The sequence below is a fragment of the Capsella rubella genome, unplaced genomic scaffold, assembly GCF_000375325.1.
Source record: "Capsella rubella cultivar Monte Gargano unplaced genomic scaffold, Caprub1_0 scaffold_4, whole genome shotgun sequence".
NCBI classification, from domain to species: Eukaryota; Viridiplantae; Streptophyta; class Magnoliopsida; order Brassicales; family Brassicaceae; genus Capsella; species Capsella rubella.
The window spans coordinates 11,310,539-11,324,209 of NW_006238920.1; the positions used below are offsets into that span (position 1 = coordinate 11,310,539).

The 13,671-nt window shown below is 33.2% G+C and overlaps 4 protein-coding genes across 6 annotated transcripts; 3 read left to right on the plus strand and 1 right to left on the minus strand.

The window, feature by feature from the left end:
- Nucleotides 1-701: 701 nt before the first annotated feature.
- LOC17888852 (O-acyltransferase WSD1) lies at nucleotides 702-2,932 on the plus strand. Its single transcript, XM_006294052.2, has 7 exons — nucleotides 702-953; nucleotides 1,036-1,605; nucleotides 1,709-1,775; nucleotides 1,857-1,945; nucleotides 2,073-2,282; nucleotides 2,434-2,571; nucleotides 2,683-2,932. The coding sequence occupies exons 1-7, from the start codon at nucleotides 744-746 to the stop codon at nucleotides 2,848-2,850; spliced, it is 1,452 nt and encodes a 483-aa protein (XP_006294114.1). The 5' UTR covers nucleotides 702-743; the 3' UTR covers nucleotides 2,851-2,932.
- Nucleotides 2,933-5,177: 2,245 nt separating this feature from the next.
- On the plus strand, nucleotides 5,178-7,170 carry LOC17888850 (O-acyltransferase WSD1). 2 transcript variants are annotated; one of them, XM_023784528.1, is made up of 6 exons: nucleotides 5,178-5,762; nucleotides 5,888-5,954; nucleotides 6,162-6,259; nucleotides 6,352-6,561; nucleotides 6,648-6,785; nucleotides 6,891-7,170. In XM_023784528.1, the coding sequence occupies exons 1-6, from the start codon at nucleotides 5,178-5,180 to the stop codon at nucleotides 7,056-7,058; spliced, it is 1,266 nt and encodes a 421-aa protein (XP_023640296.1). In that variant the 3' UTR covers nucleotides 7,059-7,170. The 2 variants fall into 2 exon arrangements, with proteins under 2 accessions (XP_023640296.1, XP_023640297.1); XM_023784529.1 differs by having other exon boundaries at nucleotides 6,165-6,259.
- A 402-nt stretch (nucleotides 7,171-7,572) lies between these two features.
- LOC17888717 (O-acyltransferase WSD1) lies at nucleotides 7,573-10,565 on the plus strand. Its single transcript, XM_006296347.2, has 8 exons — nucleotides 7,573-7,722; nucleotides 8,313-8,552; nucleotides 8,771-9,343; nucleotides 9,440-9,506; nucleotides 9,604-9,698; nucleotides 9,791-10,000; nucleotides 10,093-10,230; nucleotides 10,335-10,565. The coding sequence occupies exons 1-8, from the start codon at nucleotides 7,573-7,575 to the stop codon at nucleotides 10,500-10,502; spliced, it is 1,641 nt and encodes a 546-aa protein (XP_006296409.2). The 3' UTR covers nucleotides 10,503-10,565.
- A 211-nt stretch (nucleotides 10,566-10,776) lies between these two features.
- On the minus strand, nucleotides 10,777-12,556 carry LOC17888575. Of its 2 annotated transcripts, none has more exons than XM_006293442.2 (3): nucleotides 12,242-12,544; nucleotides 11,516-11,912; nucleotides 10,777-11,252 (listed from the first exon to the last, which is right to left on the minus strand). In XM_006293442.2, exons 1-3 carry the CDS (start codon nucleotides 12,426-12,428, stop codon nucleotides 10,958-10,960), a joined length of 879 nt encoding a protein of 292 aa, XP_006293504.1. In that variant the 5' UTR covers nucleotides 12,429-12,544; the 3' UTR covers nucleotides 10,777-10,957. The 2 variants fall into 2 exon arrangements, with proteins under 2 accessions (XP_006293504.1, XP_023640299.1); XM_023784531.1 differs by having other exon boundaries at nucleotides 11,139-11,252; nucleotides 11,512-11,912; nucleotides 12,242-12,556.
- Nucleotides 12,557-13,671: the final 1,115 nt, after the last annotated feature.

Genomic DNA, 13,671 nt, shown 5'->3' on the forward strand with positions numbered 1-13,671 from the left:
TACAATTATTTCTGCTTCAGTCAAATCAAACCGAAACTAACAAAAAATTGTATGGTACCGTTTTGATATAATTTATCGATGTTTAATAAAACTAATAAAACTGCAAAACAGAAAAATTTCTTTCAAAAGCCAATTTATTTATTTAGAAGATATCAAAAAAGGAGAAAGCTACACATGCAAAGAAGATAAAACAAGTTTATGTTTCTAAAAATAGATCTGTCGGTTTGCTCATTTCCAGAATATTACACCAAACCCTTCAAAGAGTTTCAATCATAAGAATTAGAAGAAGAAATAAAAACAAAATTAAAGTACAACTTTGTTTTCACATATACACTTGATGATTATTTCTTCGCTTTTGATAATTATTCTTCTACAAAAAGAAAAGAAAAAACATACTCGATGCTTTAGAACTAGTTAGTAGGTTGTAATCTCAGTAAATGCAACAATTTTTTCGGTCTAATAAATGTGAATTTAGGTTTTAAATAAAATAAAAATGCGAGACGTGAACGTGATAATATATGTTTACCGTCCAATAAATGCGAGACGTGATAATCATATGCTAAAAAAAACATGAGCAATGTCACGATACCAAAGTGTACGCACTCCAAGGTGCCAACTAATACAATCAAGAGGGAGACATAATATATAGATGGGGATATATACAAAACAATACACAGTAGTATATAAGAACCAAGTGTGTGGCTTAAGTAAGGCAAGGTTGTAGAATATAATCAGAATCTACTATGGAAAAAGGTAAAGACATGGCGAGAGACGAGCAAGATCAGACAACGGCAATAGAGCCACTTAGCCCGGTTTCACGGTTGTTTGTTTCTCCGAGTCTCTATTGCTTCATCATCTTCACTTTAGGGTTTCAAACTCGATGCAACCCTTCCACCATTCTTGAAGGTGTCAAGAACACTTGGATCAAGCTCCCTCGCTTCTCTAGCAAAGTGGTATACACATACTTATATTTTTATTATTTACTTGCCTTAACTGTTACAAATATATTTCTTTGATCATGAATTAACGTTTCAGGAGATGAAGAAAAATGGAAAAGCGTTTTGGATTCCTGTTAGTGTTCGAGTAGAAGATCATGTTATTGTACCGGATCTTGATTATTCAAACATTGAAAATCCTGATCAATTTATAGAGGACTATACTTCGAACATAGCTAATATTCCAATGGACATGTCCAAACCTTTGTGGGAACTTCATTTACTTAATATAAAGACGTCAAATGCAGAATCTTTGGCTATAGGCAAATTCCATCATTCACTTGGCGATGGGATGTCTCTTATGTCTCTTCTATTAGCTAGTTCACGAAAAACATCAGATCCTGAGGCTCTTCCTACTACCGCAGCTACAAAAAGAAATGTCGGTTCCAACAATAAGCATCGGTGGTTGGTTGGAAGGCTTTGGTTCATGTTAAGAGTCATTTTCACAACTGTTATTGAAATGTTCAAATATTTGCTTACACTATGTTTTATGCGGGACACTAAAACTCCTCTCATGGGTAAAACTGGAGATAGAGTTGGATCTAAAAAGATTATCCATAGGATAATAAGCTTTGATGATGTCAAATTGGTGAAGAATACTATGGAAATGGTTTGCATCTTTAATATTTATATACTAATTAATGTTTTTCTTATGTTAGGTATTTTTTTTTGTTTTATATATTAAGAACTTACAATTTTTGTTTCTTTTGTAGAAAGTAAATGATGTTCTTCTTGGAATCACACAAGCAGGTCTCTCAAGATATTTGAAGAGAAAATCTGGTAATTTCAAAATCTTTCCCGAATTAATCTATCATTGTAATATTTCGTTACGAAAAATAAATTCAATTTTCAATCATGAAGATATGGTGGTCGAGAAGACACAAATCTTAGAAAAAATCCGTCTTCGTAGTACAGTATTTATAAATTTAAGACCAGACACAAAAATCGAGGTAAACCAATGTACCGATCATTTTCTTTTATAATTTTTCACACATCAACAAGTATCAATTGTCACTTGTAATAAATTAGAATTTGAATAGAAGAGGTTCATAATACCATATATGTATTGTAATGTAGGAACTTGCTAATATGATGGAAAAAGATTCAAAGTGTAGATGGGGAAATTTCGTGGGCTTTGTTATGTTTCCGTTGTGGATAAGATCCGAAGATGATTCGTTGGAATACGTCCGAAGAGCCAAATCTATTATGGATATTAAAAAACTCTCCATGGAATCACTTCTTTGCTATGGACTCATCAAATTTACCATGAGAATATTTGGAGAACAGGTAAAAGTATAGAAATCATTATCAAATAGTTATCCCTAATCTTGTTAATAATTAATGGTGGTCCATGATTTTATATACATTATACTAGTGTAATGATTACTCATGTACTATGCGGAAAAATGTACTAAAGAAAAATGTTTTAAATTGACAGGCAACAGAATCTCTTATTAAGAGGATATTTAATCATACAACATTGACATTTTCTAATGTGTTGGGGCCAGACGAAGAAATAAGTTTTTTTGATCATCCCATGTCTTATATCGCTGCAAGCGCATTAGGTGGACCACAAGTAAGTATCGCTAATCATGTGTTACTTGTAGATCAATTAAAATTGTTTAGGAATCACATAAAAACTTTGATGGAAGTAACTAACATTAGTTTACGTTTCTTGTTGTTCAAGGCTCTTATTATTCATTATGTAAGCTACGTAAACAAGATTGTCATCAATCTAGCCGTAGACACAACGGTTATTCCAGACCCTCATCTACTATGTGATGATTTGGTAGAATCTCTCTATATCATCAAACTTGCTGCCATGAAGAAAGGTATCCATAAAATGGAGGTTTGAGATTTGTATCACCAAAAATATAAAATGAAGTTGTATAGGTATGTTTAAAAGTGAAGTTGTATTTTCGAAAGATAAAGTGTTGTTAAATGTATTAATGTAATGAAAAATTTTCATAAATTTTATAATTTTCCATTTCGCTCCACACATACGTAAAATCTTGTTGGTTTCTTGAAAAACATATATCTACAATGTTATATACTCCCTCCATTTATTTTTATTTGATATTTAAAGTTTTTATACATAAATTAATGAAACATATAATTTCTGTATTTTTTTTTATCAAAACATGATTAATTAAAAAGAAAATATGATGTAATATATAAATGATCATAGAATATTAAAAACGTTTAATTTTTACATAAAAAGTTGAAAACATTATTTAGAATGAAACAATTTTTTATTGGCTAAAACATCAAATAAAAAAAAACGGATGGAGTATATATAGACATTCTTGAAAATGTTGTTAGTTGTGTACGATCAAGGATCACTTATATAGTTATGTAGAATGTAATAAATATGTTCACGTACAGTAAACGTTTTAAATATAAAGCAATTTAATAGATTACTTAGTTATAAAAGAAGTTTGGTGTTATCATCCACTAGAAATTAGTCTAGATTAATCAATATTTTATTAATATTTTATATTGGCTTAGTAATACAATAATTTATGTCATATTACTAATTAAGTAATTAGGTTTAGAAATTTCCATTTTAGCAAATTTTTACTCTACGAAAAGGTTTACTTGCACTTCCACACCTCTTAATGAAAACTAATTCAAGCCAAAAATTGAATGTGTGGAACGAAGATGTAGGTGAGGAAACCAAACCAACAGAGACCTAACCCATTAATGGACCGAGTAAATGAGGAGTCAGGTATCGTTGTTGAGCTTGAGTTAAACCAAAAGGGGCTCTGGAGGAGGAGACTCTCTGCAATCAATCTATGTTTTAAATTTTATACCACAAAAAAAATTATGTTGTAGGCTCCATCTAATGAATGTTGTAGACATATGTGTTAAAAATTAGTATTTTGTTTTGTTGGATCCATTTCATACATATATGTTTTTTTTTTTATGTATGAAGAAAATACTGTTGTTTGAATGTCAATGTAATTTTGTTTTCTTTACTATAAGCTGCAATACAACAACATCCCAAATATAATAACATTAAATTACTTATTTCATTGCATAAAAAAAACTTATGTATATATGTATCAATAGAAAAGTACAAAATTTTCTATTGATATATGAGTACATAATGTCAATGCATTCTGGATTTATATCTAACTTCAGAACTGTGTTCTCGATACTATAAATGATCAAGTACAACCTATCAAAATACATCTCGGACAGAAACACAAGAGTTCTCCAAATAAATATAAAAAATACTCCATTAACCACCAATTTTGATTTCGACGCCTAAATTACGAAGCCATTTTCTTTTATATGTTACGAAAAACCAAAACTGAACTCTCATCCCATCATGCATATGTAATGTAAGGAAGATATTTATGTAACTCTCATCAACTTTAAAAATAGACCTAGATGGAAAAAAAAAAAAAAGAAGTCAAATTACAATAGTTTAACGAGTGATAGGGACAATGAAACCATCACTTTAATCGTGAGATAAATAAACGAAACAAATTAAAAATAAATAACTCTATAAAACCAAGAGTCAAAAGGCTAGCTAACGCGTTAGATTTCCTCATTCCACAATTAATGAAGTAAATGCGAAATTATATGAAAGATGTTGTCTTTTTTTTTTTTAAAGACAAAAAAAGACGTAATCAAAGTCACAAAAATAAGAATAGTGTACTGCCGACGCATTGAAGCAAATTGGTAATAGGGAACACAATAACACAGTAGTATAAGAGTAAAGTGTGGCTAAAGGCAAGTTTTGTAGGATAATAAAAATGTCTATGGAAATGGAAAAAGATACGAAGACGAGAGGAGAAGAGCAACAAGAGACGACAGCAGCAACTGTGGAGCCGCTTAGCCCGATTTCACAGTTGTTCCTATCTCCGACTCTTTACTGCATCATTATCTTCACTCTAGGGTTTCAAACTAGATGCAATCCATCTTCCATTATTGAAGGTATCAAGAACACTTGGATCAAGTTCCCTCGCTTCTCCTGCAAATTGGTAAACATATCTATTTTTTACTTTCCTTAATTGTTTTACACGTAAAAAACTTACAAGGGAAATTTAATTAGTACTTTGGATAGTGATTGTTTTTTTAGAAATTTAGTTTTTCTTGTTAACAATAAGTATAAATATAGTATAGACGTACATATAGATAAATAAAATATAATAATGTTTTGGTGATAAATTAATGTTTCAGGAGATGAAGAAAAATGGAAAACCAATTTGGGTGCCTACTACTTTTCGAGTAGAAGATCATGTTATTGTTCCAGATATAGACTATTCAAACATTGAAAATCCTGATCAATTTGTCGAAGACTATACTTCGAACCTAGCTAATACTCCAATGGACATGTCCAAACCTTTATGGGAGTTTCATATACTGAATATAAAGACATCAAATGCAGAATCTTTGTGTATAGGAAAGCTACATCATTCACTCGGCGATGGGATGTCTCTTATGTCTCTTCTGTTAGCTATTTCGCGGAAAACATCAAACCCTGAAGCTCTTCCTACAACTGCGGCTACGAGGAAACGTGTTGATACCAATATTAATAAGGATAATTGGTGGTTGGTTCGGAGATTTTGGTTTATGATAAGAGTCATGTTCACAACTTTCATTGAGTTGTTCAAGTATATTCTTACACTATGTTTTATGCGGGATACTAAAACCCCTCTCATGGGTAAAGGGAAACGTAACATTCCACCTAGAAAGATTATCCAGAGGATTATAAGCCTTGACGATGTCAAGTTGGTGAAGAACACAATGGGATTGGTTAGCATATTTAATTTTTATATAGTCATTTTCTTTATCTTAGTTGTTTTCTTTATCTTATATTGATAATTTGTTTTGTTTTCGAATATTAACAAATGAATAATTTATGTGTGTTTTTCTTGTAGAAAATCAATGATGTTCTTCTTGGAATAACACAAGCAGGTCTCTCAAAATATTTGTGCAGAAAATATGGTAATTTTAAATTATTTCCCATTCTACCAGTTAATATATATCAGTTACTGACCTTAATGTTGCTAAATACAATATTGGTACGTCTTTTGTTTTATAAAGAAACTACTAAAGTCAAATATATGTACTTGTTATACCATTAGGAACTGTTGCATACATATATTGTAACATATCACTAACATTAATTTCAATATATGATATTTATATAAGTAGATGAAGATAAGGTGGTCGAGAAGAAAAAACTATTAGACAAAATCCGTCTTCGCGGTACAGTAATTGTAAATCTAAGAGAAAGTGCAAAGATTGAGGTAAATCCACTGTAATAAGCATGATCATCTTCAATTATATCTAATGATAACAAACAGCAAAGGTGTTCACAAAAAAATGAAAATGTATGTAGGATCTCGCAAATATGATGGCAAAAGGTTCAAAAAGTAGATGGGGAAACTTCGTAGGTCTTGTTATATTTCCTATATGGATACGATCTGAAGACGATCCGTTAGAATACGTCCGACGAGCCAAATCTACTATGGATAGAAAAAAACTCTCCGTGGAATCACTTATTTGCTACCAAGTCATCAAACTAGCCATGAAAATATTGGGGGAAAAGGTAATATTATTAAATGTAGTGTTAAAACTAATTATCCAAAAAAATTGTATCTATGTATATGACAGCCGATATATTGGTAGTAACAGGTAGTAGAAACTCTTGTTAGGAGAATATTTGATCATACAACATTGGCATTTTCAAATGTCATGGGTCCAGACGAAGAAACAAGCTTTTTTGGCCATCCAATGTCGTATGTTACAGCAAGCGCATTGGGTGGATCACAGGTAAGTGTAGCTAACTATGCTCAGTTAACCTTTTTAGAAATCACAGGAAACTCTGATGAAATTAACTAACAGTTGTATATGTTTGTTGTTGAACTGAACACAAAGGCTCTTATTATCCATTACGTGAGCTACGTGAACAAGATTATCATCAATCTAGCCATCGATACAACGGTGATTCCAGACCCTCATCTACTATGTGATGACTTGGTAGAATCGCTCAATGTCATCAAACTTGCTGCCTCGGAGAAAGCAGTTCATAAAATGGAGGTTTGAGATATGTATCACCTGATATAATATGTTCGGAGGATAAACTGTAGTAATGTAATGGTAACTTATAAAATGTTTGCGAGATTAATGTTATTTTTACAGTTTCATTTACAAATTACAACACCAAAAAGTATCTAGTTTCTCCCCCTATAATGTCACCACATTCCTTTCTTCTAGAGACGAAAATCTTGTTGGTTTCCTTTAACTTTCTTTCTCTAAATGGTGTATATATTAGTATATTTTAAGACCAGTATTACATAATATTTATCATTTATATTTTGAGCTTATAAAGCAAAAAAAATAAAAAAAATGGTACAACAAAAATTAGATACAATGAAGTGATGATAAAAAAAAAAAAAAGTATTAACTTGTTTAATGAAAATGTATATATACATGTTTTACAAGCACTTCCACCTACTAAAAAGTAATTATAGCTAATTGAAATAAGTGTTGAACCAAATATGTAGGTGAGGAACCCAAACCAATAGAGAGTTAAACCAATAAATAAGGAACCGAGTATATGAGGAGTCTCTGGGGTATTGTGGTTGAGCTTGAGTTAGACTTAAACCAAAGTAAAGACGAGACTCTGAACGTTTCGTTTGCTATGCAATCAATTCGTGTTTTCTATTTTCTACCATACAAAGTATTGTGTAGGCTCCGTATAATGAAGGTTAATTCGTACACTAATTAATTAATCTTTTTGTCATACATTTTTCGCCACTAAAGATTTTTTGACCAAATGTTTTTTTGTTGCCTCCCACAATATTGTAAAGTCATTCTCTTGGATACGTAAGAAAACCCATAGAAACGTACCTATCCTAGCTGCAAATGGTAGGAATATATAAATGTCCCTTGATTACAATTAAAAATTGGACGGTCGATTTGCTCCTTTCCGGAAAAGTACATAAACTTTCCAACTACACCTTGGTTCACAAATCCATTCCCACGTAAGCTCTAAGACGTTAGAAAAGTAAATGCTTGAGACTCACAAACACAGTAGGGACAGTGAAAACATCCCTTACTCATGATAAATATATTAGGAATCGAATTTTAAGTAAAAGATAAACTAATTCAACTCTAACTCCTAATGCTAAATGCATATACAACTCGTTAAATCTCCAAAATAGTAATGCAATAAATGCGAAATTAGAAAGATAAAAAAAAAAAAAAGACATAAGGAAAGTCATAAAAGTAACAAAAGGCTACGGCCAATACATATTTAATCAAGTGGGACGATAGAGCATGGGGAAAAAACACTAGTATAAGAACCAAGTGTGGCGAAAGGCAAAGTTGTATGAAAAGGGAAAAGACATGGCGAGAAAGAACCAAGAGACAGCACCAAAGGAACAGCTTAGCCCGGTTTCACAGCTGTTCGCTTCACCGAGTCTCTACTGCGTCATTGTTTTAACTTTAGGGCTTCAAACTAGATGCAACCCAACCACCATTGTAGAAGGTATCAAGAACACTTGGATCAACCTCCCTCGCTTCTCTAGCAAAGTGGTAAACATATATCTATCCTCAATTGCTACATATAAAAAAAACGTACGTACAAAATGGAGATTTAAGAATCTCATAATCATAGTAAAAAACAAATTACTAGAATATATATCTCATTACATGATCCTCTTACTTACTTTTGATAGTGATTGTTATACCCTGAACATTTCATCTATAATGTTGATAATTTCTTATATCATTAATCAACGTTACGCTTCCAGGAGATGAGGAAAAATGGAAAAGCGTTTTGGATCCCTGTTAGTGTTCGAGTAGAAGATCATGTTATTATTCCAGAATTTGATAGTTCCAGTTACATTGACAATCCTGATCAATTTATTGAAGACTACACGTCGAACCTAGCAAATACTCCAATGGACATGTCCAAACCTTTATGGGAACTTCATTTACTTAATATAAAGACGTCAAATGCAGAATCATTACTTATAGGAAAGCTTCATCATTCACTTGGGGATGGGATGTCTCTTATGTCTCTTCTACTCGCTAGTTCGCGAAAAACATCAGACCCTGAGGCTCTTCCTACTACTGCGGCTACAACACAACATGTTGATTCCAACCATAGGGGCTGGTTGTTGGTTGAGAGATTTTGGTTAATGATAAGAATCATTTTCACAACTCTTATTGAAGTGTTCAAGTGTTTGCTTACACTATGTTTTTTGCGGGATACTAAAACTCCTCTCACTGGTAAACCGGGAGACAGAACTCAATCTACAAAGATTATACATCGGATGATAAGCCTTGATGATGTCAAGTTGGTGAAGAATACAATGAAGATGGTAAGACATATTAATGATTATGGTCATTCTTCTTTATATAGATAATCTTTTCCCATATAAATTAAAAAATTTGTAATTCATGTTTGTTATTTGTAGAAAGTAAATGATGTACTTCTTGGAATGACACAAGCAGGCCTCTCAAGATATTTGAGCAAAAAATTTGGTAACGTCAAATTCGTTCCCATTCTATACTAATGATAAATTATTAACACTACATTAACATTGTTAAAAGCGATTATAATTCTTATGTTAAATAATAGATGAAGATATGGTGGTCGAGAAGAAAATGTCCTTAGACAAAATTCGTCTACGTGGTACAGTAGCTGTAAATTTAAGACCAGATACAAAGATCGAGGTAAAATCAGTGAAAACCATATCATTTTCCTTTTTACCTTTTTGATAAATTAAAATGCAAGATGAAGGTTCATAACATATGAGAGAATACAGGATCTTGCTAATATGATGGCAAAGGGTTCAAAGTGTAGATGGGGAAACTTCGTAGGTATTGTTATACTTCCTTTATGGATACGATCTGAGGATGATCCGTTGGAATACATCCGGCGAGCCAAAGCTACTATGGATATGAAAAAAATCTCCGTGGAAGCACTTTTTTACTATGGACTCGTCAAATTCGCCATGAAAATATTAGGAGAAAAGGTTAAAAATATAATAGCCCTATTAACTAACTAGCTAATCCATAAAAATGAAAGTCCTGTATTAAAAACGTATATATATTCTTTAATGGACAGGTAATAGAATCTATTGTGAAGAGATTATGTGATCACACAACATTGACATTTTCAAATGTGATCGGTCCAGACGAAGAAATAAGTTTTTTTGGCCATCCGATGTCTTATGTCACAGCAAGCGCTTTGGGTGGACCACAAGTAAGTATAGCTAATCATGCCATACTAGATCTTTATACATAAAACTTTTGATGAACATAATTAATAAACGGTATGCTGTTTATGTTTGCCGTTGAACATGCAAGGCTCTTATTATCCATTACGTGAGCTACGTAAACAAGATTATCATTAATCTAGCCGTCGATACAACGGTGATTCCAGACCCTCATCTACTATGTGATGACTTGGTAGAATCGCTCGATATCATCAAACTCGCTGTCTTGGAGAAAGGAGATCATAAAATAGAGGTTTGATCACCATATATATAATTGTAAGGCTTCGAAAGGTAAAATGTGGTGAAGTGTAGAAATGCAACTTGGTTTGATCTATTAATGATTCTCTTAGCGTAAGATATCTATTCTACTTTCATGCTGATTTCTTCTTGTTTGAGTTATAATGATCTTGAGCTTCATAATACTTTTTATGTTCAAACTATCTACAGTAAGTATCTTAATTAGCATAGTGCAATGAATACTATTTTTGAACGTTTTTTTTAATACTTTGGGAGATCAAAGTCTGGATAAGACCTTAGTTTAAAAGCGAATTTGGTTGGAAATATTATATATCGACAGTAACATTTTTTATACAAGACCGCAAGACAAAACAAACACAGGCCACAAGCTCCAATAACATATATTTACATAATCAGAGCTATTTCATCAACAAACGGTATTCAAATTTCCTTTTACGTAGGATTTACCGTGACTGTTCAAGGAGCTTGTGTATTGTTATTGTTCACGAGCTTCATCATGAAGTTAAACCTGGTGTCCGGAGATGTCTGTGGTTGTGGCCAAACTGCTCCTTCAGGGATCTTGATGCATCTAAAACCTTGATCTTTGTAAAGCTTGGTGGCTCCTAAGTTGTTGAGATCACAGTGAAGGCCGATAGCTCTACATCCCCAGTTCTTGGCTAAAGCCTCTGCTTTCCATACAAGTCTCTTGGCTATTCCTTTGCGCCGGAAATTCTCTCGAACCGCTACATTTGATATGTAAGCAATCCCCGTCCTGGTTTTGAAATAGTAGCACACCATCAAATCAAAGGAATACACAGTGGAGCAACAACACAATTTGAACCAATCAAGAAATAACAAGATCCTTCTTCAACCGAAAGTATCAATCAATTTAATACCAACAGGTCTGATAAGGATCCTGAAACTAAATAAGTTTCCTTTTAGTTGCACATTTTGACACTAGGTCCGTAGGATTAAGAACAGAGGCATAGTGTTTGACACTTGACCAGAAAATAAAAGATGAGACAGAAAGCGAACCTTCTCTGGCGGAGAGGTCCTTTCCTTGGAAGGTAATCTGCCACGGTATCCACAGTCAAGATTCCAGCAACATAACCTTTGTTTAAGCTGATTTTTGCATCAAAGGCTCCAATTTTGAAATCTTCACTTCCAAAGCAGATTGTCTCATCTGCCGAACTACCTATCACAGCGACTAAACAAGTCCTACGGCACCCTGGTGGAACAGAAAATCCCATTACCATAGCCATTAACCTATCTACTCTCAGAACAACATCAAGTGGGAAGGAATATCCCGGGAAGAAAGAGCTGCAGTGAGTCTCTGCCACTTCCCAACAGTCTTCCAATCTTGCTTCACGAACAACGATTTCAGGTGAAACTGCTGGAAAAATATCAACTATCTGACTTGCATTACATGCTCCTACATACAAACATAGACAATATATTCATTTAAAGAACAATGAAAGATAATGATCTCAAAACTATTCCATCAAATACTCAGCGTGACAAGAGGTCTCAGGTTTATGAATTACGAAATATATCAGCTGATTTGCTCAAATCATGCCAAACAAAAAAAAAGCCTCAAACTTTGAAGCTCTCTGGATCAAACATGTAAACGTCAATACCAAAACCTGTGAAATTGGAACTCGATCTAAATAAAAAAACCCAGTAATTCTAACTCAATACCCTCAAATTTAGTGTCTAATCTCATAGCTTATCAAGGCTTAATCCAACAATCAGAGGTCAAACCTGATCTGGTTTTGGAAAGGGCATGAGAAATAGAAACCATAGGCGAGAGAGACGATGAGTGACGTCTCTCCCTACGATGTAGAGAGAAATTAGAGACTCCTGAAGAGGGAACGAGGCGGCGGCCATAAGAGTTGAGTTTGACTGAAACCGGTGAAACCGCCGTCGTCCCCAACGGTGTGCTCTGCATTATCTCCTCCGTTCGCCGCAATTTTTCAGTTTCTGCTCAAATTTTATTTCTTTACCCAACCGAATCGGGCAATGATTTTAACAACAAACCGGCCGGTTCGACCGATCAAAATCGCCCACTCGACATAAAATTATTCTACCAACTTTCACACTTTTTCTTTTATTAATTTAACAAAGACACTAAAACCCACCAATAGTAGTAGTTCACTTAACATTCAGGTTTATGAATCATATGATATGATTAACATTGCCAAAACATCTAAGAATAAAATTTGCCGTATACATAGTTTCTTGGCCATACAAGTTTGTAGTTAACTCTTTCTCTATTTTCTTATATAGAATGAAATTGAAGATTTTCATTTAAAATTGATATTTGGAATCGATATATATATATATATGAATTTATTTGATAAAGAACAAATTTGTTTGTTTAATAGGAATTTAATCACACCATCATGATCATAACTATTATCATCATCATCATCATTATATGCTATCATCACCATTACTACCACTATAACATCACCATCATCATAGTATCATACTATCACCATTCACCACTTAACATATCATATATCATCAACTTCATACCACCACAATCATCATCATCATAATTATCAATCTTTAGGCTGTAATAAGAAAGATAGATAATAGTCATTCTACGTGTACAACACTGATCACGGGCTACTCTATATTTAAAAAAAAACATCTAAAAACAAAAACCATAAATCAGTTATTCACTTTAGTCAACAGACACTAAAACATATCACAACTTTGAAACAGTAGCTAGCAGGCCATCCTTAAACCCCAAACCAAAAAACCTATACATCGATGTCGCTTGAATTGTCAAGACTTACCCTCTAAATAATGAGAAAGAAACAAAGAGTTACTACAGGAAAGAGATTTCAGCGAAAACCTTGACGTGGACAACAGGGAGAGATCAAAGTTTGTGATCTAATCCAATGAAATTTCAAATTTGGTGAGAGCCACTGAACCTTTATCCAAAAAGACAATATGTACACTCCGACCCCAACCGCATGCAAGCTCATCACTCATCAATCACGATCCACAAATCTCGCCACGTGTCTGGCCGACAACATAGAAGTGTACTCACCGTGTGGTTGTCCAGATGCCATGCCATCCTCCTTAGAAGTTTCCGTGAGAGAAGAAAGATTCTGTTTAATTTCTCTTATTAATGTTCTGTTTTCTTTTTCCTTACATTAAGTCATTAATTCATACTTGAA

Bases quoted from the DNA above. Each gene is read 5' to 3' on its own strand.
- LOC17888575 (XM_006293442.2), bottom strand. From the start codon at position 12,428: ATGCAGAGCACACCGTTGGGGACGACGGCGGTTTCACCGGTTTCAGTC. The intron at 11,913-12,241 runs GTTTGACCTCTG...GTTTGTATGTAG, and splicing joins CCTTTCCAAAACCAGATCAG to GAGCATGTAATGCAAGTCAG. The intron at 11,253-11,515 runs GTTCGCTTTCTG...TTTCAAAACCAG, and splicing joins GGACCTCTCCGCCAGAGAAG to GACGGGGATTGCTTACATAT.
- LOC17888850 (XM_023784528.1), top strand. From the start codon at position 5,178: ATGTTTCAGGAGATGAAGAAAAATGGAAAACCAATTTGGGTGCCTACT. The intron at 5,955-6,161 runs GTAATTTTAAAT...TATTTATATAAG, and splicing joins ATATTTGTGCAGAAAATATG to TAGATGAAGATAAGGTGGTC. The intron at 6,260-6,351 runs GTAAATCCACTG...AAATGTATGTAG, and splicing joins GAGAAAGTGCAAAGATTGAG to GATCTCGCAAATATGATGGC.
- LOC17888717 (XM_006296347.2), top strand. From the start codon at position 7,573: ATGAGGAGTCTCTGGGGTATTGTGGTTGAGCTTGAGTTAGACTTAAAC. The intron at 8,553-8,770 runs GTAAACATATAT...TTACGCTTCCAG, and splicing joins CTCGCTTCTCTAGCAAAGTG to GAGATGAGGAAAAATGGAAA. The intron at 9,507-9,603 runs GTAACGTCAAAT...GTTAAATAATAG, and splicing joins ATATTTGAGCAAAAAATTTG to ATGAAGATATGGTGGTCGAG.
- LOC17888852 (XM_006294052.2), top strand. From the start codon at position 744: ATGGAAAAAGGTAAAGACATGGCGAGAGACGAGCAAGATCAGACAACG. The intron at 954-1,035 runs GTATACACATAC...TTAACGTTTCAG, and splicing joins CTCGCTTCTCTAGCAAAGTG to GAGATGAAGAAAAATGGAAA. The intron at 2,283-2,433 runs GTAAAAGTATAG...TTAAATTGACAG, and splicing joins TGAGAATATTTGGAGAACAG to GCAACAGAATCTCTTATTAA.